Below are 26,617 nucleotides of genomic sequence, written 5' to 3' on the forward strand. Positions count from 1 at the left end.
GGAGCATAAAAGCTGCAGGTTGTTTTTTGTTTGTTTTTGAGGGGACCCAGCTGACCACTTAAACTGTCCACTTCCTCAGCCCAACCTTGCCATCTGCAAACCTTAGGGCCCTGTGAAATCCGTTTTTATTTTTCCCAAATCCCGTTTTTTCCATTTAGGTTTTTCTGCATTTAGTTTTTTTCCGTTTCTGACTGTGTTGTAATGGTTAAATTAAATGTCTAATTAATTGAAATCATGAAATTTACACAATTTAACAGCAATTTATTACAAAAAATAAATTTTTAAGGCCCTATGGAATGTTTTATTTTTTTCTGAAATTCAGTTTTATTTTATATATTTTTATTTTTTTTATTTTTACCAAGTACTGTTTTCCATTATTTATTTTCTGGATTCCATATTAATGGTTTCATTAAATTGTAATAATCAAAAGTATTTTCTTTCTTTCTTTCTTTTTTTTTTTAGAAATACTGTTGTGTATTTACATGTTTCTGCTGAAAACATAGCGAGCGTCACGCGTGCTTGAGTGTGTGTGTAGTATGTGTCTTTTTGCGGCTTAATATTCACAGACACTAGTGCATATCATGTTTTGATTTAACTGTGCTGAACTACTCTTGATTTATCCGTTCAAAATTTGGCATTCCATGTTAGAATTTACAGTATGTTTTTATGACTGGATTCCACAATTCCGTCCGTGTTTTCTGCATCGTGGAAATCATAGGGCCCTAGATAAGTCTCATACATCACGCTTTCTTAATAAGCTCCAGGTTCAAGCTTCATATTTGCAGTTGGTTTGGATGGATGGATGATCTATATCATAAGCGGTAGGAGCATTTGGTGTGTTTTTCAAGCTGCGTATCTGCAGAACATCAGCCCAGCTTGTTGGACACAGATGTCCAGTATAGACGGCCCTTTAATGGCAACAAGTGTCTCTGCTTTATTGCACGACTGTTCGAAGCTTCCGGCGGGTCATAAAAGCAATCAGAGTGTATTTCCAAACTGCAAATCTGTCAGGAACGTCTGGATTATTTAGTTGGAAAAGTAATTTGAGGCTTCGTTTACAAAGTGATTGTTGTATTTGGAGCGTGTAAGTGCAAGGATGACTTGTGGCGGCTTTTCTTTTCTTCTCTTTTCTTGACTTTTTTTTTTTTTGTCTTTCTGATGGCTTTAACATTCCCTGTCAGCATGCCATACCAGAGAAAGTTCTTGTAAGTCCTGAAGTACAGCTTTCTGTCGATTTTTCACTATAACAGCACATGTTTTTTCTCTCCCGAGTCCCTGCCTCCGCTCCAGAGGGTCAGAGTAATAGCTTATGTATTTATTGTTCTAAGTTTCTGGTTAATGTGAGATAGAAGGATCACTTGGGGGATGGCATTGTTTGGTTTGGGAAGTATTCTGTTGGTTGCATAGCAACAGGCTCCTGGAAACGGGAGTGGACGGTGTTGCCACTAGCAACCGTTGTTGCTCTGCAAACAATGTGGGCCAGTGCAAACAAGAGCCAAGACTGTGGGCTCCTGTTTTTAATTGAACATCTGCATGTGCTTTGCCCTGAACGAGTGTTGTTTAAGTTCAATCTGTCTGTGACAGATGTGTCTAAACCTCCTTCTCAACACTCACCTCAATCACAGGTATCACTTTTATGTTTTCCTTGTCATTTAGGCCTGGTTTATTGCCAGCATACTTCCAGGAGAGGATTTCGCTCTGTATCTTCGCACTCAGGTTAATGAGAACAGAAGGAAATGGCTGCGATGTTGTGGCGGTCTTTAATAGCTCATTTGTGTTTGGTTGAGGTGAGCGCTTGTGTCGTGCGGCAGGGAGTCTCTGCTCTACTGTAATAAACCAGAAGCCTATTGAAGATGGGCCTCTCTCACTCTTCACACCAAAGTGCCGGGGTGCTCCTGCTGTTTTCTGCTTTTGTGCGGCCTGTAGTTGCTGGTGGGGAATTTGTGTGGCTTTTAACCTTCTCTAGGAGCTTAGACGAGATTGACGTGCACCACTAACTAGCCTGCTTCACTCGTTCTCATTATTATTATTATTATTATTATTATTATTATTGAAAAAAGCTAGTGGTTCTGTGAAGTTGTGATGCAAAAATAGTTCACAGGTTCTGATTGGGTCACAAACAGTGAAGAATTCTAACTAATCTTATAGCTGTGTATATTTAAGATAACAAAATAAATATAAATTTTTCAAAAGGAGGAGAAAATGCTTCCCAGGTTGTTTATTGATTCAAAGCCATGTCTTCAACTTTTTGGGGGATTTCTAAGATCGAATTCAGCAGATGCCAGCATGGACTAGTTTTGTGAACAAGGTTGAACATCATTTATGCAGTTTATGTGCTATGATACATTTCAGTTAAAAGAGTGGTTCACTTCCAGAATGAAAATTTCCTGATAATTTACTCTCCCCCGTGTCATCCAAGATGTTCATGTCTTTCTTTCTTCAGTCGATCGTTTTTTTTTTTTTTTAGGAAAAAATTCCAGGAATTTTCTCCATATAATGGACTTCAGTGCTGACCAATGGGTTGAAGGTCCAAACTGCAGTTTCAGTGCAGCTTCAAAGAGCTCGACACGATCCCAGCCGAGGAATAAAGGTCTTATCTAGTGAAATGATCGGTCATGTTCGTAAAAAAAAAAAATGTATATGCTCTTTAACCCCAAATGCTCATCTACTTGCATTACCTCTGCAATGCGCATAGGCGTCTTCACGCATTGCGTAATCATGTTGGAAAAGTCATGCGTGGTTAGTTCTTCGTCTGTATACTTCGGTTAAAAAAGTTGGGTAGGGCGAAAAACTCTCAAATTTTCTCACAACATCCTTGTTTTACCTTTTTTTTTTTTTTTTTTTTGTAAGGGCATTTGACTTTCTTTGCACGCTCGCTTTGTAAACACTGGGTCAGTACTTCCGAAAAGTATTTGTATTTTTTTTTTTTTTTAAGAAAATGACAGATTGAAAATGACATTGTTTCGATAGATAAGATCCTTATTCCTCAACTGGGATCATGTAGAGCCCTTTGAAGCTGCATTGAAACTGCAATTTGGACCTTCAACCCACTGGCCACCTTTGAAGTTCACTATATGGAGAAAAATCCTGGAACGTTTTCTTCAAAAACCTTAATTTCTTATCGACTGAAGAAAGAAAGACATGAACATCTTGGATGACACAGAGGTGAGTAAATTATCAGGAAATTTTCATTCTGGAAGTGAACTTCTCCTTTATGTGACAATATAGAAGGATATGTGTTTCAAACTTTGTTGGGTCACCACTTGAGAAGCGCTGCTCAGTACGCAGACTCACAGGCTGAAGTAGATATTTCTCCGAACACCTGAAGGCACACAGTGAGTGATCTCTCCCGTTCTCTGGGAATAATAGCAGTAGGCAGAATCAGCTCCAAAGATAACTGTGGCAGGGCCAGCCCAGGACGTATTTATAACCAATGCAACACCCCTCAAGCGAATTCCTTTCTTTTAAAAGATCTAAGCACAGTCATACTATTTACTCTGAGAGTTCTGATGAAGCTTATTGGCGTTATGAGTCGCGTTTTACCTTACCAGTCTAGTTCAGATGAGAGTTAGACAAGTCTGTAGGATTTGAACCAAATAACTCCTATTGACTGATACAGCAAGCCCAGTTGGAAAGCATGACTGTGACCATCTAGACGCCTCTAACTGGTGTAAAGAAACTGGAAGACTTCCAGCCTGGTGATGACTGGGTGATTACACCCACACATAATCTGTGCCCGCAAGTCCACAGAACTTGAACCCACGTCATTCAAAAAATTCTACCAGCCTCCACCCTTTGAGTTTTTTGTTGATTTATCATTAAACAGCATAATCAGATTAGCTAAAATATTTGAGTTGTCATGGTTTCATAGTCATTTTTGAATCTGTTAAGCAGAATTCCTCTTGAAATTGATGCAAAAAATCTGGCCCTTTCAACACTGAATCTTCATGTCATCAGATGCAAGGTCTCCACAGTCACAGAAAAGTAATGGAAATTAGTTATGCACCAAAATTATTATTATTATTTTAGAGACACTTAAAATTAAAGAAATTTAAAGTTTTAATTTAGCCGAAAACCAAAAAGTTATTTGATGAATTAACCACATTTATTTAATAATCAACAGTCAAATAACAACTGAGTTGCATAAAAATTTGAATGTCATTAAAAAAAATAAACATTTAAATATATTACTTGAATTGCATAATAAAATTTCATTTTGTTTCGTATCAAAAGTAACAAAGCACAATGCTTATTGTGATTATTAGATGGTAGGTACAATAATGTTTATTTAGTGCAATTGGGAAGTGCTAGCTACATGTCACCTTTTCAAAATTAATTTTTAATATGTTCAGATGCTGAAAGTTTAGTTCATCACTGATTGTAGCAATCATAGAGTCAGTGATTTTTTTTCTAGTAATATGGTGCTCTAAAACATTTAATTCCCTATCAAATTTCATTTAGTCATCAAGGCTGACTAGAAAATATAATGGAAGTGTGGGAAACCTATACTGGTCAAAATGTGTGGAAACACCCAGTGCTGTAGAATCCCCTTTTATTTGCAAAATCTTGGTTTAAAATCATGGATTTTAATGGATTTTCACAGTATTGACTCTTTGTTTAAAGAAGACCGCAAATGTATGTCATCTGTGTTTAAAAAAAAAAAAAAAAAGACAGATACACCCAGAGGGCATCCGAGTTCATGCTTTTTACTGAACTGACTCATCTGTTGTATTCATCACAATCCCTTTATTTTCTGAAAACGGGGATAGTTACATTTTTCTCCAATTAATTTACCTTTGAATAGAGCTTCACACTTGAGAATTCATTATTTCTATATTACTGATCTCAGAAAACACAATTAGCTTTTATTCTTTATTCTTCTATTCCCAGAGGAAAACTTTAAGTGCCTGTAATTAGCATCCATTTTTCCTACAGATGAAATCATGCGTGTGAAGCGCATTGCTTCTCTTTCGCTCTATTTTAAACTTTAACAACAAACTGTCAGTCAAGGGGTCTCTCGAAGCGCATGAGCTCTCAGATCAACCTCCTCTGCTGTTTGTCAGTCACAATCAATGCAGGCGTGCATCGTAAACACTGATCTGGGACCTGTTGAGCGGTAAATGCACTGTCGGACTGGTAAAGAGCTTATTTAGATGTACAGAGCTCAGCACCCCCCCGTAGCTCTCGTTCCCCGTCTCTGAGTCTGTCTGTCTCTCTAGCGCTCCGAAAGTTCCTGTGTGTGAGCTTAAAAAAGAATAGCACAAGGGGAAGGGGGTGGTAGAGTTAGGGATGGTTGCCATGGATCCCTCACCATAGCAACCGACAAACGTTTACAAAGCATTGAGGAATTTCCTCATATCAGCTGTATTATTGGAGCCCCTAGAGACGGACTCTCATTCCAAACAACCGCTGGAGATCATCAGTATCCTAGTGGGGGGACCAGCCTCATTGCCATTTTAGCTTTTTTTTTCCCTGCTCTTTCTTTTCATGATTGGGGGGTATGTTGTTTTTCCGCCCCTCCACTTTTTCCAAAGTCCCCCTGCTCTCACCTCTTATTCCTTTTTTTTTTTTTTTCTCTGTGGGAGGCTGCTTGGTCTCCATTTGTCACTCTTTTCTACTCTTTCCTGTTGTTCTGTGCACCATCAATGACTGTGAGAGTTTGGAGAGTTACATCAGGATCTCAACGACAGTGGCAAACTCAGATCTGCACTTCCTTGTCGATCCATTGGGGCCGCGTTGCAGTTGTGATGGGATTGTTAATGTCTCCTTTGTTCTTTACTCCATAGTAGAGTTCAGAGGTGAGCGGCCTGCTGGGGATGTGGGTGACTCAGCCTGACTTGGCTAGGTTGAGCTCCCTCCTGGTCCTTTCGAAGTAGACAGTGTGAAAAGCCGCTTTGTATCCCACTTTTCCTGGCACATTTGCAGAGTTGTATTTCAGTGGGCCGCTCTTCTCCTCTCCAGCAACCTGTTGGCGCTTAGTTTGATTGTGTCGTGTATCTTTAGTAGTGGTTGGAATCAGAAGGGGTCTCGTGATTATAATATTATGTTGAGATGGCAATTGACACATTGCTGTTCTTTATGCTTAGTGTAGCTCTCAACAGTGCTATACTTTTACTGCATTGTTTTTCGGTGCTTCACACAATTTTATTCTTAGTTTGTTCTGATTTTGATCAAATATAAATAACTGAGCTAATGCTAACTTCTTGAAATATTTTGTTAAAATGTTGTCTCAAAAACACATTATCCTGAGGTTGATTTATAACAATACTTAGTAGCAATATTAACATAACTAACACTTAAAGTGAAGTGACGTGTGGCCAAGTATGGTGACCCATACTCGGAATTTGTGCTCTGCATTTACTTAACAACTACATAGTAAAACTATGTAAACCAAACTGCAAATCTACCATTATTGTCATAAACTTGTCTAAATAAACCATGTTGCAAACTTTTGAACCTAGCAGAATTAATTCTTTAAAATTTAATTTGGTTTACTTTCAAACACTGATTTGTTAACGTTGAAGAAAGAGTTATTAGCATCTGTTAGCATTGGCTAAAGCACAGGTACAAGCTAATTTTCTGTTACAGATTGTTTTATGACCAACACAACCGGAAAATGCGTGCACAAATGCACACTTTGCAAAAGTAAACATGCTTTTGGCATACTTTTTGCTAGGTACAATGATTTTGACACGCTAATTCTAATGTTGCGTGTGGAGTGTTAAGCTGTTTAATATGGATAATACGCAAATTGGGAAGCAATAACTGTTTTTCCTTTTAATACTTTTCACTTCCTCTCTTTCTCTCTCGCACGCTCAGGAGAAACCATGCAGCGGTCAGAGGGCGGCTCAGAGTCGGCATCTACTGTGGCGCTGAGGACGTCCACTTCAGCCCAGGCGCCAGTGGTTCAGCCCGTTCCCGCCTCGCAACAGGTAAGCAGGCTCAGTACAACCTATCAAAACACTGCTGCACAAAAGTAGCATAATAAAAATTAATGAAGCTCCTCCCACATGAGCTGTTTAACATGAAAATCTGAGCTGCTTTAGCTCTTCTGTCATCGGTCTGAATCTCTTTAAAGATGCTTTTCAGTATGCACTGGATCCATCTGAAGCGATGAAAAATTTCTCCTCACCCACACCCTTCATCTGTCAAAGCCACTTGAAATGATTAGCAGCGACTTTGCGTGGTGCTGCTGAGGGAGATGTTGGGTTTGGATCAACCACACATCCAAAGAAACTGGTCTTTATGTAATTTCGGTTAATATTTTGAGTAGAGCATCACATTTCCCTGGACAGCTGTAGAGGATTTGATGAAAACCAGTGCAGAATGAAATATAGACCCCTAGTATGTAACATTCATGGTGCTTGCAGTTTGGATCAAAGACGACACTTTTATAAACGAAACTTTCCAGTGATCTTTCTCAAGATATTAAAATCTTTCGCTGTGGTTTTTCTTTTTTTTTCTTTTTTTGTGTAAATGTGTGAAATTTTACGCAACAAAGAAACGCCCTGCCACCCATCTTCCTTTATTTGGACAGACAGGTAGTCCCACCCCAAGCTCACACCAATTGGTTGAGACAAAATTGCCACAAAAATGGCTTGCTTACAGTTCTCTTTCCATATTAAACTGGGATAATAGCATTCTGACATCGAAACAATTACGCACCTGACCTTTTAAAGAGAAAAGGGTCTAATTTTTACATTGGTGTGTGTGTGTGTCCCTCACCTGCAGCGTGTGTTAGTTCAGGCCACCGGCTCTTCCCAGAAGGGAGCTCAGGTGCAGCAGTTGCCAGTGCCTAGAGTGCAACAGGTCCCTCAGCAGGTACACACACACACACACACACACATACACAGGACAGTCAATCAAGCCCTGCACGCTCACTGCACATCCTGAAGACCCACAACACCTCTGGCTTATCTTTTCCCTCTCTACATATCTCTTTCGCTCTCTCGTGGCTGTCTTTGTCTTTCCATCATGCTCTCTCTCTCCCAGCATACTGTCAGAACCCCGAAACGCAGACATGCTGTACTTTCACGCACGTCACGCTTGGGCTGTTGCGACTAATATGTTAATAAGTAGTTTCTCAGCTTGACAGGGCGTCTCTGATTGTTGAGGTGAAGCTTTGTACTCACTGCCCCCTACTGCCTGCAGCCTGCATACAGCTGTTCATCTCATTTCCCTTACGGAATCTGTATTATCACATCTCAGAACTCATGCAGAGGTTATTTAGCACCAGTCTGATCCATACGTGTGTGTGTTTAAAGGTCCAACAGGTTCAGCATGTGTACCAGTCCCAGGTGCAGTACGTGGAGGGAGCAGAGGCCGTCTACCCCAATGGCACAATGTAAGCCCCTATCAATATGTTAAACCAATCTGTCAAACCTGTTTTCAGTTGTTCACTTTGTGCAGGCAACTTATTATTGAAGATGTCCCACTGATGCTGAAGCATAATGTCATGAGTATTATACTGGTGCTTTCCATGCATTTTTTTTTTTAAGCAAAAATTGTGAAACTCTTTTTTTTTTTTTTTATCTTACAAAAGGCAAGTAAATACTGGCATTCTGTTTTATTTTATGTTTATTGCTAGAAACAATTACAGTCATATAAAACCAGGATTTTAAACTCTTATTTACAATGTAAAAAAATTAGAAAAATATTAGGTGGAAAAGGGTCGGAATAAGAATATATAATATTTACTTTGACAATCATATTTTTTTTTTTTCCAAGGTTACCCACTTTTCACTAACCACTTGAGCCTAATAAAAACAAAATTCATTTTATTTTTTCAAGAGCCTTTAGTGATTCAGGCCCCGTTTTTGTGGAAAGTGCTTTTTTTTTATTTTTATTTTTTATTTTTTATAAAAACGTGTATTCTGGAGTTTAATAATGACTGGCTGTGTGTTTTAATATATAGTCTGAAAGCCATATCAATAATGAAAACCCTAGTAGCTTTCTGTCTATTTTTGTGAATGTTCATGTCCACTGTGTAAATAAATATTAATAAAGTAGCTAATATAAATGCTCCGAAATTGTAAAATATGGCCTCTGTAACTGAGAGATGAAAGATGTTTATTCAGGATATAGATGAAGTCCAGATCAAATCCAACTTATGTTAAATACTGCTGAAAAGTTGACAATCAAAAGATGTTCTTTGAAAGTTGAGATTGTGTTAAACATTGAACATTACTGTCTTCGTCTTTTTTCTTCAGTCGTACTGCATACTCGTACAACCCAGAGTCCCAGCTGTACGGACAGGGCAGCGGAAGCACCTATTTTGACACTCAAGCAGGTGGTACTCAGGTTACTACCGTCGTCTCCTCTGCTGGCGGAGTGCCCACCCACAGCATGGTGGGAATCGCCATGGACGTGGGCAGCAGTCAGATCATTTCCAGCGGCAGTGCCTACTTGATCCACGGCGGGATGGACAGCAGCCGCCACCACACCTCTCACTCCTCACGCTCCTCATCCGCTATGGTATGGTTCGCTGTGCTGAAATCCCTCAAGACTGATCCACTAGTGACATGGGAGGGGAGTTTTTAGTCTCAGTTACTTTGAGCTCTTAGAAAGCTGTGGTTTTGGAAATGTGAGCACAGTCTTATAATGCTGTTTATTGTTTAGATGATGTGTGACAGGAATGTGCTTTCCATGTCTTTTAACAGAAAAAAAATTGCAACTCATCCCTCAGTTTATAAAAGCTAACAAAAATTGTACTACAGCTAACAAAAATGCACTAACATTGTCTTTTCAAAATTGTTTCTGATATTTTAATGCTTGCCTGATATGTGCAAGGATACCAGAATGTTTATGCAGAGAATTAAGTCAGTAAAGCATAACTTGAAGTTTACCCGTCTAGAAAAATAGGCAGAAATAAAACCGAAAGAGAATTTTTGTGCGAAAGAAATGATACCATTGTAACATAAATATACAGGCTGCATTTCTGCTCATGTCTCCTCTAGAATTGTTTTTTTTTTTCCTTTTTTTCCTTTTTTTTTTTTTTTTCAAACTGAAGGATGAGTCAAAATTACTTTCTGTGGTAATCCGCAATATGTCTCAGATGATGTTGACAGAGCTCAATTTACATTCCCTAAGACAAAAGTTTTTGCTATTATGTGCATTTCTGAAACGGTAACGTCACAGATTAATCATGCAAACACATTTTTTCCCTTACCAATACTCTGTAGAGAAGGGATGACACACACTGTCATCAGAGTGCAGCTTTTTTTCCACAGTGTGCTAGTTTATGAGGAGGGCTGGAAGTAGGGACAGGGCTTAAGGAGGCGACTGCCTCTAAATAATCCAGCTCTGCCTTGTTTTAGCAGTTTTCACAGCCACTTGAGTGGCCTCCGAAACAAAGCAACCCCTGGGGCTCATTACCATTTGGCCAAGGGCCCTCGGGAGCCTTTTAAAGACTTGGAAGGATGCCTGTTTTTTTTTTTTTTTCTCCCTGTCTCCCTCTTTCTCTTTATAAGTTTTGCCACTCTGCCAAAACTTTCTCTCTCTGCCTCTTTAAATCTTTATCTCCCTCTAATCTTTTCTTCTCAATCTCTTTATTCTAACTTTTGAAATTGTATATTTTTTCATGCCCACTATGGAAAAAAACAGTCCAGTTAATGAATGCAATAGCAGAAACTATACCTGCAGAAAAACATGTTTATTAGAGTCAAATTAAATTTGCTTTTTCAGCGTCACGCGTTAAATGCGACAGTGTCTATGCAGAGGGCACAACCCCGCTAACTGTGTGATTTCAGAAGTGGCTAGAGAGTTTGTCTCATGTGTTTGAGAGTAGCCTGACCTCACGCCCTGTGTGCGCGGCTCATTAGCATATATGAGGCCGAGACAGGAAGAGTGGCGTAACCCTCTGAGTTCCTCACATTTGCATGCTTTTTGTCCACCCATAATGAATGTGGCTGCAAACACTGACAGACTGTAATGGAAATGCTCAAAGTCCGGCTGCAGCTAACAGACTGATTTCCTTTTCTGTTTTTTGTGTTTTTTTCTCCCTCCCTGTTATCCTCCCCAACATTCCACCCCCTCCGTTTTTTTCCTTCTCTTCCCCCGTTTCATGTCTTGCATGCTCCTACTTTTCCTCAGCTTGAAGTGGCGATTGAAAACCTCCAAAAGTCAGAAGGGATTGCCACTCACAAAAGCAGCCTGCTCAACAGCCATGTAAGTCAAACTGGGAAAAAAACTTTACTGAAACTGGAACAAATCCTGAAAAAAAAGGCTTAGTTCATCCTGCCTGCCTCTTTGCTTTGCTTTTCACTGCTGCTGTGAGCATGCTTTTTCCAGAACGGCCCCTCGCTCTGTGTGTTTTGGGTTTAGAGCGCCCTCAGACCCCCTGCATTTACATGACACCACTGATTCAAGTCAACATCTCAGGGATCACCATGTTTATATGTGTGAGATTTACCCCTGAATATCAAACACTTAAACTTATATTTAAAGATTTTATATTTCTATTTTAATCTTAAATTGCCAGGGAGTCGTATCTAAGTTGAAGCAGTTGGAGTCTGAAGTGGCTCTGAGCTCTTGAGTCCAGAACATTCACATCTAATTGTAGACAGACGCCTCAATTTAAGGGTATGAATATTTACACTTATACAAATACTCTTTTCTTGCGTCAGTGCTTAGATGAGACTGATATAATGCTGCTATCAGTGTGTCAGTGGAGGGCCTAATTTGATCCTCACAGATTGGCAATTATTAGTCCCTCTCACTCATTTCAAACAGAGGCTTGTAAAACTCCCTCTCCCATGTTGTTCCTCAATTATCAGGAGGCTTGTGTGGAATTGCCCACAAAATTGCCCAAGAAAGGCCTTTAAGTTCAACACACACCCCATCCCTTGCATGTTTATAAAATATTTGACTAAATTTTTATAATCCATTCATCTAACTTTTTTAAAGAAATGGTTCAGTTTTGTTGTTTACCCAGCCTCATGTTGTTTCAGTGTTGCTATTGTTAACTAAAACTGTTAAAAATGGTGTTAATTGATATAAAGCTAAAATAAAATAGAAATATTATAAATATTAAATGAACATTAGAAATGTTGCTGACTACAGCAACTAATTACTAGTACTGTTACTAAAATTATAAAACTGAAATAAAAATAAAGCTAAATAGAACCATTTAAAAAACAAACTAATCAAAAACATAAACACTATTAAAAAATAAAAAAGCACAAATTCACTTGTTAAACTTGAATAAAAAAAAAGCTGAATCAAAGTAGTAATAAATACTGTAGTTTGTAAGTAATACTAAAACAACACTTCCAAACTTTTGACACATTTTCTTCTATAGAAAAGAAAATGTGAATTTGTGTAATATACAGTACAGTAGGTTTGTGTGAGGAACTTAAACATGTATTTGATTCTCAAAAAAAAAAGTTATTCACTAAAAATCTTGATCACATTAGGGTGTTATTGTCAAATGAATATGGTAATTAATATGAATAGGCAGTATGTATGAAGAAGTGTTATTTGTGGTTTTGTTTATGCTATTATTTTGTGGGGAAAACTGAAGAATTTAAGCTTGCTATATATTCATTGGCTGTGTGTGTGTACAGTTGCAGTGGCTGTTGGACAATTATGAGACGGCTGAGGGTGTGAGTCTGCCGCGGAGCTCTCTGTATAACCACTATCTGAGACACTGTCAGGAGCAAAAACTGGATCCGGTTAATGCTGCCTCTTTTGGCAAACTCATCCGATCTGTCTTCATGGGCCTTCGCACACGCCGACTTGGCACCAGGTCAGACAACACCCCCAAAATATAGCTAATCTATAAAGTACATTAACAGCTGATCTAATCTCAAAAGAAAAGCACAATCTAGTCTCAAACCCACAGCAGCACAGAGAAGAACATTGAGTGGATTTACTGCAGACACTCGTCTAATGCTTAAAGAATGATCATGAGATGATGGACTGAAATAAATGACGTACAGTCTCAAACTGTGGTGTGTTCTTGCTGGAATAAAAAAATGTGATGGCTCATTTTGTCTGTGTGTGTTTGTGTGTGTGTGTCTCAGGGGGAACTCAAAATACCATTATTACGGTATTCGTCTGAAGCCTGACTCACCTCTCAACCGCTTGCAGGAGGACACGCAGTACATGGCAATGAGACAACAACCTGTCCATCAGAAACAGAGGTGAAATAAGCATCCCCTTTCTCTCCTTCTCACTTGCACGCAATCTTTATCTCATATCCCAGTCACTTCTTCTTTGCCATCAGGATCTGTGTGTTTGTGTGTGCATGTCTCACTCAATTGTTCAGATCCTGCTAGAGCTTTGTTTTTTTGTTTTTCCTTCGTTTATTAAGTCAGTATGTAATTGATTCCCACACTGGCCGAATAGATGGACACTTACACCCCAGTTTTCTCTCCATTCAGACCTGGGTAAATATAGTTAATTTAAAAACTAAAATTAATTAATTAATTAATTAATTAAAACTGAAAAAAAAAAAAAAAACGTCACTTGACACAATATATTTCAAGTGAAATAAAATTAAAATAAAATTCAGACTAATTTTATTTCAGTTAGTTGCCAAATCAGCATTTTTCTTTTTCTTTTAAATTTGATGTGCTAAAATAATTAAAATTATAAATAAATAAATAAACAAATATTATATAGACAAAAATGATAAAAACAGCTAAATTACTAAAACCTTCACAAAAATTAGAATGAAAACAAAGTATAAAAATAAAAATGAATTCACAATATTAATAAGAACGAATAGTATCTAAAATAACACACAGAAATGAGTTGAGAATATCTCAGTTACGTACGTAACCCTCGTTCCCTGATGGAGGGAACGGAGACGTTATGTCGTGACGACATTAGTAGATTCACTTGGGAGCCCCAATCATCTCTGACTTTAAGAGAAAACGCCAATGAATATTGGCTAGTGAATTTTGCATACCTGAGCCACTCCCCGTGCACACGGGTATAAATAGGCGACAGGTGCATCCACTCATCAGGTTTTACGCTGAGGAGCCGAGAACGTGTCCCTGGCACCCAGCGATGGTTTCAAGATTGTGGTATGGGGACATAACGTCTCCGTTCCCTCCATCAGGGAACGAGAGTTACATACGCAACCGAGACGTTCCCTCTCTGTCGGTCACTACGAGTTATGTCGTGATGACATTAGGGGTCTATGGAAAGCGCCACAACCTGAACCCCGTCACAACCTTATGGCATTGCAGATGTTGACAAGCAAGCGCGTGACAGACAAATGCCATGCAAGGGTCGTAACCTTCCCATTGTCCCAGCGCAAATTCGCTGACATTGGTACCCCGGGGGCCACAGGTGAGTACATCGCTGCTGGAGATAGCCAAGCCGCTGTTCCTTTCACCACAGAAATTGGAAGGTATTTCGACCTTCAACAAAAGATTGCTTCAAGTCTTTCCTATTTGTTGTTACAGCTTGGCAGTAACGACGGGGAAGCGGGCCTTCTGGAGAAGGGCGCTACGGAGGCCACATCCTGCCCGTAGGGAGGTGACATGTGGAGACCCTGATATGGACTGACCCAGGCCTGGGGCAGTACTACATATGGAATGGGCCTCTGAGGCAGGTCCTACCTGAGAGTAGGGATGGAACCACCGCCAACAGAGCCTGACAGAGTGCTCTGTCAAAGGGAAGACACGGGTTTACAAAGGGAAACCTTACCTTGGAAGAATACACATATGGGATTGCCCGTAGGGAATCAAGCCATACGGACACCTAGCCCAGTACAGGGGCTGACCGGAGACCCGGGCGAGCTAACACCAATACTGGGCCTGGCGTCAGACTGCTCCGCCCAGTCTGACTGCCGGGGGTGCTGGAGGAACTCCACCAGGGTTCGCTGTCCGGGGAACTGAACTGGAGGAGGAAAAAGGCGCTCGTATCCCCGGGTGAGGAGGAATGGTGCAACAAGCATGACACCGGCCAGTTACCTGTTACCCAACACATGGGAAGAAACTGGCTCAACAGGGTGACTGTAAAATCTCACGACGGTGTTCGGTGTCGTCCAGCCCGCAGCTCTACAGATGTCTGCCAGAGAGGCGCCGTGCGCCAACGCATGGTGGGATGCAACACTCCATGTGGAGTGAGCCCTCACCCTCAGGGCGCACGGCTTGCCTTGAGATTAGTACGCCAGGGCGATGGCATCCACTATCCAGTGGGCCAACCTCTGCTTGGAGACAGCCTTCCCTTTCTGCTGACATCCGTAGCAGACAAGGAGCTGCTCAGAGCTTCTAAAGCTCCGGGTGCGGTCCACGTATATGCGCAGCGCTCTTATGGGACACAGCAACGCCAAGGCTGGGTCTGCCTCCTCCGAGAGCAGTGCTTGCAGGTTCACCACCTGATCGCAGAAGGGCGTGGTGGGAACCTTGGGCACGTATCCAGGCTAGGGTCTCAGGACAACGTGAGAGTAGGCACTCTTAGCTCACCGAAAATGCTTAGAGGTCCCTGACCCTCTTGATGGAAGTGAGTGCGGTCAGGAGCGCTGTCCTAGCAAACAGAAACTTCAGCTCGACTGAATCCAGCGGCTCAAAGGGACCCCTCTGAAGTCCAGCCAGGATGATAGAGAGATCCCAGAGGGGCACCAGGGGTGACCTAGGAGGATTTAACCTTCTGGCACCCCTCAGGAACCTGACGATGAGATCATGCTTTTCCAGGGACCAGTCGTCCGCTGCATCGTGATGTGCTGTGGTAGCAGCCACATACATTTCCAAGGTGGAGGGTGACAGCCTACGCTCCAACCTTTTCTGCAGGAAAGAAAGCACTACTCCAATCGTGCATCTTCGGGGATCTTCTCGGTGAGAAGAACACCAGACCGCGAACAGACTCCACTCCAAGGCAAGAGCTCGCCTCGTAGAGAGGGCTCTGGCCTGAGCAACAAGTGTCTTCCACCGCTGGTGGACAAAACACTCAAGTCTGCCGCGTCTCATCCAAGAACCACACATGGTCAAGATCTGGACATGGGTGCCACATAGTGCCAGGCCTCTGAGAAAGGATGTCCTTCCTCAGAGGGATGTGCCAGGAGGGGCTGTCACGAGGAGCATGAGTTCCGAAAACCAGGTCCGGGTAGCCCAATACGGCGCAACCAGCAGGACCTGTTCCTCGTCCTCGCTGACCTTGTACAGTGTCTGTGCGAGAAGGCTTACTGGGGGAAGTGCAAACTTGCGTAAAGCCCATGGCCAGCTGTGTGCCAGTGCGTTCATGCCGAGGGGGCCTCGGTCAAGGAGTCATACAACTGGCCGTGGGAGGACTCGTGGAAGGCAACCAAGTTTACCTGAGCTTCCCCGAATCGACTCCAGAACAGCCGGATCGTCTCAGAGTGGAGTCACCATTCTCCAGGGAAAGTGAGCTGTCATGAGAGCACATCGGCTGCACGATTGAGCTCCCCCAGGATGTGGATGGCGCGCAGTGACTTGCACTAGGTCTGACTCCAGAGGAGGAGATGGCGGGCGAGTTGTGACATGCGACGTGATCGTAGACCACCTTGCTGGTTGATGTACGAGACAGTCGCAATGTTGTCCGTGTGGACCAACACATGCTAGGCCGGACCGCTGCAAGGTTAGTAGCACTGCCAGCAACTCGAGGCAGTTGATGTGCCAAAGCAGTCGAGGCCCTGTCCAGAACCCCAAGGCTGCCTGCCTGTTGCATGTAGTGCACCAGCCCGCATTGGCGGCATCCATCATGACAACGACATGACGAGACACTTGTTCTAAGGGCACTACGACCCTTAAAAAGACAAGGTCCAGGGGCTGAATGATCGGCAATGCATTGGCGTGATGGTCACGCGAACTATACCGCAGCGCCATGCCCACCTCGGGACTCAGGAGTGTAACCTGTGCTGAAGTGGTCCCATATGAAGCAATCCGAGCAGCGAGACCGCAGCTGCGGATGCCATATACCCCAGGAGCCTCTGAAAGTGTTTCAGTGCTACCACCATCCTGCCTCTGAAGGAACTCAGGCAGTTCAGCACGGACTGGGCACGCTCGTTGTTGAGACGTGCCACCACACTCACTGAGTCTAACTCCATACTGAGAAAAGAGTTTCTCTGCACGGGGGAGAGCTTGCTCTTTGCTCTTTCTTGTGCAGGGCCCGATTCAAGACTCGCAGATCAAGGATTGGCCGGAGGCCACCGCTTTTCTTGGGTACGATGAAGGAAGGGCTGTAAAAAAACCCTCCTGCTTCATCTCGGCTGGAGGGACCGGCTCGATTGCAACCTTTGCCAGGAGGACCGCAATCTCCTCGAGCAAAAAGGGTGCATCTCGGACTGCCACCGAAGTCTTGAGAACGCTGCTGAATGTGGGAGGTTGCCTGGTGAACTGAATCACATAGCTGAGTCGGATTGTGCAAATGAGCCAGCAGGACGGGTTGGGCAGCGCAAACCATACCCCAAACTCCATGCGAGTGGCACCAAAGGGACAATCGACATACAGATAATGCAGCAGAGGGGAGCAGAGCTGGATGGTACAGAAGGCGTTGCGTTCTGACTGACCACAGCAGAACTCCCTGGGTCCCCGGAGGGACTGCGTGGGGAGGCATTGCATCTCCCAACCGCAGTCTCTTGGCCGCTGGCAAGAGGGGGGCGTTGTGGGCAAGAGTGAGGTGGCAGTGCGTCGCACACTGTCAGCCCGCGAGCCTGAGAACCCGGAGCAAAAGGAAATTGCTTTTTATTTGACAATGTGGACAGCAGATTAGAATAAATTGTTCTCCACCCGACCCTCCTCCGGGGAAAGGAATGGCGCTGTCCTCGCTGTCTCCCGAGAGAGAGCAACTTCCCACATCCCCGGGTTGCCCGTGTCAGGGCCGCTTTATCGCCTCCCTGGACTATTTCGGGGCCAGCTGTGACACAGGGGCGCCGCACTCCTGCAAGAGGCTTGACGTGCTGGCCGAGGTGATGATTCAGCACTGGGCAGAGCAGCTCTGGAGGATGCAGGAGGGCGCCCACAGCAACGAGCAGACTTGGGGTGGTGGCAGATGGTGCATCACGTTGAGTGCGGCAAGGTGTGTTGGATGGTCTCAGTCTTCTTCTGTACTGCTGAGAACTGCTGGGCACAGTCCTCAACAGTGTCGCCGAACAGTCCAGCTGAGCCATAGATGGCGCTCTTGGGCCACAAGTGTAGACATCACCTTCCTGAGGGACCGCACTGCGACTTTCGTCACCCATAGGGCGAGGTCAGTTGCCAAGCACTCCTGCATCAACCTCGGGTTGGTACTACCCGCGTGCATTTTCGTGCCTTGGCTTGGTGTGCTCGCAGGTTAGCCATGGCATGCAGGGCAGAGGTGGCTTGGCCCGCAGCACTGTCAGTTTACAGGCTTTGGACGGTAGACGAAGACGATTCCTCCAAGTGGCGGCATTTTGTGGGCACAGGTGCACCCCAATCGCACTCTCCACCAGGGGAATGTCAACGTACCCCCCTAGCCGCCCCGCCATCAAGGGTAGTGAAGTGGACGAGCAGCTTCCAGCCGGAAAAGGAAGCACGGCACTGAAGACAACGATCGTGGCAGGGACAGGGACACTGTTGTTCGCACCATAACGCCAACCAGAACAGCTTCCAGACAGATTGATGAATGGCTTTGTGGAGATCAACACTTTCATCCATTCGGCTCCGAAGCAAAAATCTGATGAGTGGATGCACCTGTCGCCTATTTATACCCGTGTGCATGGGGAGTGGCTCGGGTATGCAAAAGCCACTAGCCAATATTCATTGGCGTTTTCTCTTAAAGTCAGAGATGATTGGGGCTCCCAAGTGAATCCCCTAATGTTGTCACGACATAGCTCATAGTGACCGACAGATAGGGAACCTATTTTAACTTTGGAAATAATTTAAGTAATTTAATAATTAAATTGATGCAATAGTGAAATTTTATTGAAATTGAGTGAATTATACAAGACTGTATAAATTACAAAATATATCTAGTCGATCACAATCTAAAATAGAATCCACATCATCCAGCTTTATATCACTCCATTTATGTGCATTCTGTATTGCTCTTCTGTTTGGAGCCTCACCTGAGCTCTGCATCATCTGCATGCCTTTTGGAGATGAAATAACAGCTCCTCCATACTGCTCCAGCTGTCTGTGGCTGCTATCTGATCTTCAGAACATGAAACAAACAAATACCTGTTCATCCACACTGCGCTGTATTAATCTATGTATATTTACTGAAATGCATCTTGTACTGTACTTTTCTATCAATAAAGAGTTCATCAGACTGTTAGCTGTGCTTTCATGTTTCACAATAAAGATTTTATCAAAAAAAGGAGGAAAAAGCGCTCTAACACGCTCACCAGACGCACACCCTCTGCTCTCCACGGCGCAGCTGAACGTTCTTCATCTATAACTTATATTTTTATATCCAAAGATGGCTTTATCCGCGACGCCGATGTGTTAGCCTTCCACAGTGCCATTCCCGTCTTCAAAACACTCCAATGAACTACATATCCCTGCCGGAATACAGCCTCCGCACTGATCCGGACACGCTCTCTCGCTCTGCGCGCACCCTCCCCTCTGCTGACCCAGAGGTGTCACCTCTGACACCTCTGACTGGCTGGAGGGCTAGAGCGACATGCAGTCTGACCTATTGAAGCCCCTGAGCAGCAGAGAGTTGTAGATTATCAGAGCTGCTTCACCAGAGCGCTTCTGTTTTGGAGAGCGCGTGTTTGGCAAAAAGTGTGTCTGGTGCGCATCTGGAACAAACGACAATTTCTCAGCTTTGGAAGCACGCAGAAACGTGAAAATGGTCTCGTTTGAAAGAAAAGCTCCTAATCTAAAAGATAATATAGAGTTTGTGGCTGTTTACGGCTGACTGAAGCAGTAGTACGAGTAGGAAAATGACAAAAACAAAGTTTGCGAAAAGGTGAGAAATTTCACATCGCGGTTCTATTGAAGATCATTCGATCTGTGATTGTCACACAATGAAATATATTATCTGTCTATTCAGATACCTGAGAATGAGAGCTTTCTTGTGATATATGACTTGACTGTATTGTGAAAAATATAAAAAATACACATTCTTAGGAAAAAATCTTCGCAATCATTAGGTGGAAATTCGTGTGTGGGACGAATACATTTCCAAGCTTAATTTTACTGCTTTATGTATCATAAAACCAAAAGTATGGTATTCCTTGTAATGAAAACCATATGAGACCATATATGGGCTGACACCATATAAGGAAGACTATGTAAATGAAGCATAAACATTTTTTTACGTGATTTTGGACCCGTATCCGGGTCCGCAGAGTAATTGTGTTTCTATTATTGAAATTAATAATTAATTAACACACATGATTTTATCTATACAGATTTAAGTGCAAGAACCACTTTTTTCCTTTTTTTTTTGCATCCGGAAATGCATAGAAAAGCTTCATATTGGACACTGGCTCTGCATCCTGATGGAAAATGGTCTTCTGTCTCGCTCTTAGTCATATCCTCTATAATCCCCAGTAGTGAATTCTGCATTTATTCTTCCTGTTGCTATTTCCTGTATCCAGGTTTAAGCCCTTTCACAAGATGGATGGGATGGGGGACAGTCTGAACAGCGGCTCCCAGCACTTGTCCAGCACCCCTGAGCAGAGTGTGGCAGCACAGAGCCAGCATCACCAGCAGTACATTGGTAAACCTCCTCCCTGATAAGATTTAGTATACTTGATTTTAATTTACATACAATCACATCAAAATCATTAGAATAAAGGAACAACAAACTTTAAATGTGCATGTTTTGTGTATGTTGTGGCAGATGTGTCTCACGTCCTGCCCCCCTTCCCTTCTCCTGATCTGGGCTCCTGTCCTCTGCCTGAGCCAATCAGCACGAACGATGTGAAAAAGCTACAGAGCAACTACAGGATTCACTGTGAGGTACTGCACACTGTTATGGAATTTTTTTTTTTTTTTTTTTTGTCAAGACAAAAAGAGTGTGATGATACAATCATGCAAAGCTCCCAATGGAAGGAAGAGCTTCACAGTTTTCATGGCAAGGAAGCAACTCCTTAAAAGCTATCTTTAGAAAATTAAACAGAAAGCCTAGCTGAGGTAAACTCTCGCTTACTGTACACCATTTAATAATTTGAAAATAGTGTGCAAGTAAAAGTAAATAATGGAAATGTGTATATGAATTAATCAGCATCTGAGTGAGAGAGTACATATCATATCAAGTACACAAGAATGTACTGTATGACTATTGAATAATAAGAATGTTAAAGAATTACATTAATGAATTAAATGCACCACAGCAAATAGTTACACTAATCTATCCAAGCCAGTTTTCTTGCAACAATGTATCACATTTTCCTCCATGAATGTGAGCCTTGTCAGCTAGAATAAGCAAAACAAAGCACCTGCAACATCTCTCAGATAATGATATTATATGAACAATGTTCTTTCATAGCCTGTGAATATTTTCTGTTATGTGTCAGTCTCTGTTGAAGTTAATTTGTTAACTGCATTATATTTAACTATACATTTATTTATTTTGACATTTTATAATAGTAATAGTAATTTAATTCTATTTTGTGATTTCTGAAGATTTTGAAAACTTGAGAACAGTCTGAAAGTTTGCAAAAACCCCAGCAGGACTGTCTGTGTTTAATACAGACACAAATTGATTATAAATTATTACTACACTACTGTTCAAAACTTTGAGGTCAGTAGGTTTAAAAAAAAAGAAAGAAAGAAATTAATACTTCAGCAAGGATGCATGAAATTGATCAAAAGTGTCAGTAAACACATTTATAATGCTACAAAATTATTATTTTTTTTCTCAAATAAATGGTTCAATTTGATTTAAAAATTCTGATTTTTTATTTTTATTTTATTTTTTTTATCACAGTTTCCACAAACAGTATTAAACACAACTATTTTTAACATTGATGAAAAAATGTTGATCACTAAACCAGCATGATTTCAGAAGGATCATCTGACAGGAATAAATTGCATTTTAAAATATAGTAAAATGGAATAATAGAATGGTTATTTTGAATTGTAAAAATATTTCACTTAAGAATAAAACTAAATAAGACACTTCTTTCAAAATCATTTAAAAAGCTTACCGACCCCAAAGGTTTTAAATGGTAGTGTATATGTATAATAACAGCAACAACAATAATAATAGTAGTTGTAGGAGTAATATAGTAATAGCATAATGCTTTGAAAAGTATGATGGCTCCTAAAAATATAAAAAAGAATCTGTTCTTTCTGTGACTATATTATCTTCGGAAGTTAGTAGATAAATAATTTAGTATTCATGAAAGGAAGCAACTCCTGATTTTATGTGCTGAAAAGGGAGTGTTTTCAGAGAGATTAGATTTCTTCCCTGTGAGCTCTCATAATAAAAATGTTTTGCTTCATCACACTGTCCAGAAAGGAAAATAAATATTATAATCTATTCATAATCCTAAACCTTTTATAGAACAATTTTAATCGCAACAACCTCTTTCTCGTAAGTTTTACTTTCAGTTTCAGTGTGTTTTAATGAAAGAATAAACAGCACTTCATTTGTGTTTGCAGCAGTTTAGCTGCAGGCAATGAGGAACTGTGCAAAAGGAAAAACCCTCTCTCTGCTGTTGATGGCCTCTTTCTTAGTATTCCACCTTCCTCTCGTACTTTCTTCTGACGGAGTTTCTAGTTTGACATGTTCTTGAGTTTTACTTTCAGAACGCGGCTGGTCTCATTACAGTCGGAGTATAGCACTGCTCTCAATATTTTGACAGATGGACTCAGCCCATCTTCATTTCATAGCTCTCACTTTTAATGTCATTTCTGCCATGTTAGAGCTCTTGTTTTCTTTTTCTCTCTCTCTTTCTGTCCCTCCCCATCCACTGCACACCTTTTTGTTCCTGGGTTTCTTTCATTCCTCAGACTAGGAGTTTTCAGTCTTTCCAATTAACCTTTTATCCAGCAGGATCTTTGCCCTCTGGCTGTGGCTTTTTTTGTGTGCTCCTCGCTCCTGACAAATAAGTATAAAAGTAAAGAGCTTTAATTCTACCACACAAATTATGAACTTAATGAACTTATTGTTCAAATGAAAGTGATTCTGTATTCGGAGTCTCTTTTATTTTCACTCTCGTTAAACTAATATTGTATTAACCAGGTTCCAGTGACAAACTTTGTTCAACACAATCACAGGCAATCGGAAATGTGGGTTTTTGTGTGCTTAATACACATTTATGTGCAGTGGGATTTTGGACCAATGAGATTTCATCGTGTATAGGGCTAAAAACATCAAAATGTTCTGTCACTTTTAATTTGTTGTTTGTCAGGCAGTGAAAACGTAAAAAATTTAAATTTGTTGGAAAATCACTTAAATCTTAAATGATAATCTTCAAACTAGGGGTGGTTGATATTCCGGTATAACTGTCAACTGATAGAGATTTTGGACTGTTGTCTCTATCGCGGTTGAATAAAAGAGCAGTGAAAGAGAACTCTTTTGGCTATATGAGTGTGTGCTGTCTGAGAGGCGCGCATATAGCCAAATGTCTGTTTCTGAGCGCTGTCAGAGAGGCGCACGCATGTGAAGACGGTGCTCATAGAGCGCAGGAGTATTGAACTTTGAGTTATTTTTGCCGCTTTATAGGTCTTGAACAGTTAAATACACTTTTATGTGTCAAAATGCCAGTCTTTGCAAATATCCATGTAAACACAATAATTTGGGCCTTAAGTGAAAGCAAACAGCTGATAAAGGAAAAACACGTCTAACAGAATATTGTATCCGGGCAGCTCTTAAAGTGACAGCAGTCTAATATTGCTGCTGTCTGTCATTCATGTTAATCAAACAACAAAATAGAGAAAACCTCTAATTTCTCTTGACTAAATCGCATTTGTAACTTTAAAGGGATGGTTGATTGCGATTTCAATTTTTAATATTAGTTAGTGTGTAATGTGGCTGTTTGAGCATAAACGATATCTGCAAAGTTCAATGCAAACGGAGATATCGTCTTTTAAAATGCTGGCAGTTTAATGCCTACAAAAACGGCTCCTAGGGACTACAACGAGTTACTTCCCAGGTCCGTTACGTCCATAGACTGGGAAAAAAAATGGACGTGGTGTCGGTGACGTCACCCGTAGGTTCCTGAAGAGCATTTTTGAAGCTCAAAGTGCGCAGAGACGGCGTGCGTCACTCCCGGATAATCGAAAATGGACAAAAAGGCGGGATATGGGTGGAGCTGGTTGCTGAAACCACGCCCGCCAAGCGCGACAGTGGTGACGGCCACGGCAATCCACCTGTCACTCAAGTGGCCACGCCCTTAATTATGCCAAACTTTAAGGCTTGATAGAATTTAAACAGATGAGTTATTAAAAAAATTCACCCCCTCACAGTTGTCATGAAGGGCAAAATTAGCTATATAGACCAAAATAATTTTTTGGTTCCAGGCTATAAACGTTTTTTTTTTCTGCTGTAAAGTTGGGCATTTTAACATGGGGAGTCTATGGGATTGACTTCCTTTTGCAGCCAACCTCTAGCGGCCAAATTACAGTTTAAGTCACTTCCGTGTTGGTTTCAAGAGAGAGAGCGGGAGGTTGCCGCTTGGTTACGTCACAAACCCAGATAAACCCCGCCCTCGAGAACATGTAAGAAAGGGGGCGAGGCCATGTTGTGCTGCTTTAGAGAGGAGGAAGAGAAAACTAGGGGTGCATGTAAAAATCTATTCATATATGAATCATGATTCTGTCTTCTAATGATTCTAATGGATTCACAAGTTCAAAATCATGTTCTAAAGCAGCGGTTCTTAATACTGTTCCTCGCATCTCCCTGCTCTGCACACGCTGTGAATCTCTCTCTCTCATTCAGAGGCTGAGATCAGCTCCAACAAACTGTTCCAATTAGACACTTATTTTCACATAGCAATGAAAAGCGATATACATGGACGCGCGTGCGGTTGCTGTGCTGTATTAAAGCTTTAATCAGGATAAAACCGTATATTAAAAGTATGAGACAACAACAAACACAAAAAACATACTATTAAGAGCCGTGCTTGCATAGGTTCTGTGCGGTCCTCTTCACTAATATCCTCTGGGTCTCAATCTGGCTCAAATTGATAAGCAGTATTGAAGACGCCATTGTTTACAATACAAACGGAGCACATGCCGCTGAGATGAGGGGCGGGACGTTTAGACACACACTAGAGGCGGTTTAGCCAATCACAACACACTGAACCAGCTAACCAATCTGAGCCCATCGTGTATTTCTGAGGGAGGGGCTTCATAAAACCAAGAAATAATCGGGGCGTTTATCAGAAAAGGTACAGAGCGGTGTAGAATAAAGCGAAATTATGTGGGAAAATAATGCGTTTTTTAAAAAAATGAAGCATGAACACAAGTTTGACTGCACCCCATAAACACAATCAAGCCTAGAAAAAAAACAGTCAACCACCCCTTTAATAAGAAGAAATACATATTTAATGTACACAGTGAAGAATATACAGTGTTTTTATATATTTGATTGCTTTACAATGTATGTAGCACTTTGCTTGTAATTTGTTTCTTATTCTTATTTAATCAGCGACTGTTTAGTTGTCTTGAGTGAGGTTGAGGGTTTTTTTTTTTTTTTAAGCTATTAGTTTTTTGTGATATTGACACTGGTGACAAGAATGCTGAAATTTCTATGTTATCAAAAATGTTATGATATAAAGACTTTATTTAAAGCAAAAATAACTAGATTGTGGTATATATCGTTACCTTGAAATAAAATGACTTGTATCATGATATAAGATTTTGGTCATATCACCCACCCTTACTTCAAACTTGTAAGTAAAAGCAGAGCAACAACATTGCTGATACATGTCAGGAAGTCACATCTCTACGCCTTTAGTGCTGCCTGAATTGGCTGTAAGTTTATAAAACAGACTTTTCAGACTTTTAACTGCAAAACACTTTAAAAATCATCGACTCGTTCTCTAGAAGCAGTACTGTAGTGCTTTTCCCCTCTTTTGACAAAGGTAAGAAAGCTTGTTTGTCCGGGAAAGAGAATTTTCTCTTTTTGTTTTGGAGTGCTGTGTTTGAACTGTTGCTGGGGCAACGGTAAACAAGGTTGCCATGGTGACCTGGCTGTGGAAGCCAAAACATAGCATGTGACCGGCGAGAGGAGGGGGTGAGGGGGGGTGTCTGTGTAACTGGATACAAGAGTGTGTGTCCTCATCGAGGAGAATCTGAGAGCCGAGTGTGAATCACTGAGACAAACACTCTGAACTCACCACACTCTCACTTCTGCTCTCCAATAAAGCACCAACACCTACTTTTGTTTCCGCATGTCACGATTTGCTAAAATACCACCCTCACCACAGAATAAACTTCCTTTTTTGGACATAAAACTCAATATAAGATGAGTTTTTGCATGTGGTTCATAACAATTAAACTGTTTATATAAGAAGGTGGATTGCCTTCAAGATGGGTGCTTCTGAATGAGTGCTGGCTGTTTTCATCATTTAAACTGCGAGGTGGACGGTGATATCGTGAGTGGGCCTTACTTGAGATGATCTAGTTGTCTATGCCAACAGGAAAGACTAAATGAAAACACTCATTTCACTGATGCTATCATAACTTGAATGGAAGCTTCTCAAGATCTTCTTGAAGCCACAAAAAAAGTCATTGCGTATCAGTGTTTTTGTTCCGACATTATTTGTGGTATTTATTATATA

At 41.5% G+C, this 26,617-nt stretch overlaps 1 protein-coding gene across 4 annotated transcripts in view; it reads left to right on the forward strand.

Annotated features, from left to right (window-relative positions):
• The window catches only part of rfx2 (regulatory factor X, 2 (influences HLA class II expression)), a 45,963-nt gene that overhangs the window by 13,483 nt on the left and 5,863 nt on the right, over positions 1-26,617 (forward strand). For 2 of the 4 annotated variants that reach the window (XM_058783731.1, XM_058783730.1), the window contains 9 exons: positions 6,820-6,932; positions 7,732-7,821; positions 8,265-8,344; positions 9,210-9,474; positions 11,092-11,166; positions 12,564-12,745; positions 13,023-13,142; positions 20,480-20,601; positions 20,725-20,843. In XM_058783731.1, coding sequence (XP_058639714.1) covers positions 6,828-6,932; positions 7,732-7,821; positions 8,265-8,344; positions 9,210-9,474; positions 11,092-11,166; positions 12,564-12,745; positions 13,023-13,142; positions 20,480-20,601; positions 20,725-20,843 — 1,158 coding nt within the window. In that variant the 5' untranslated portion in view covers positions 6,820-6,827. The remainder of the gene's footprint in view (positions 1-6,819; positions 6,933-7,731; positions 7,822-8,264; positions 8,345-9,209; positions 9,475-11,091; positions 11,167-12,563; positions 12,746-13,022; positions 13,143-20,479; positions 20,602-20,724; positions 20,844-26,617) is intronic. The other 2 variants (XM_058783732.1, XM_058783733.1) reach the window with 2 other exon arrangements.

This window comes from Onychostoma macrolepis, chromosome 08 (assembly GCF_012432095.1).
Source record: "Onychostoma macrolepis isolate SWU-2019 chromosome 08, ASM1243209v1, whole genome shotgun sequence".
Classification (NCBI taxonomy): domain Eukaryota; kingdom Metazoa; phylum Chordata; class Actinopteri; order Cypriniformes; family Cyprinidae; genus Onychostoma; species Onychostoma macrolepis.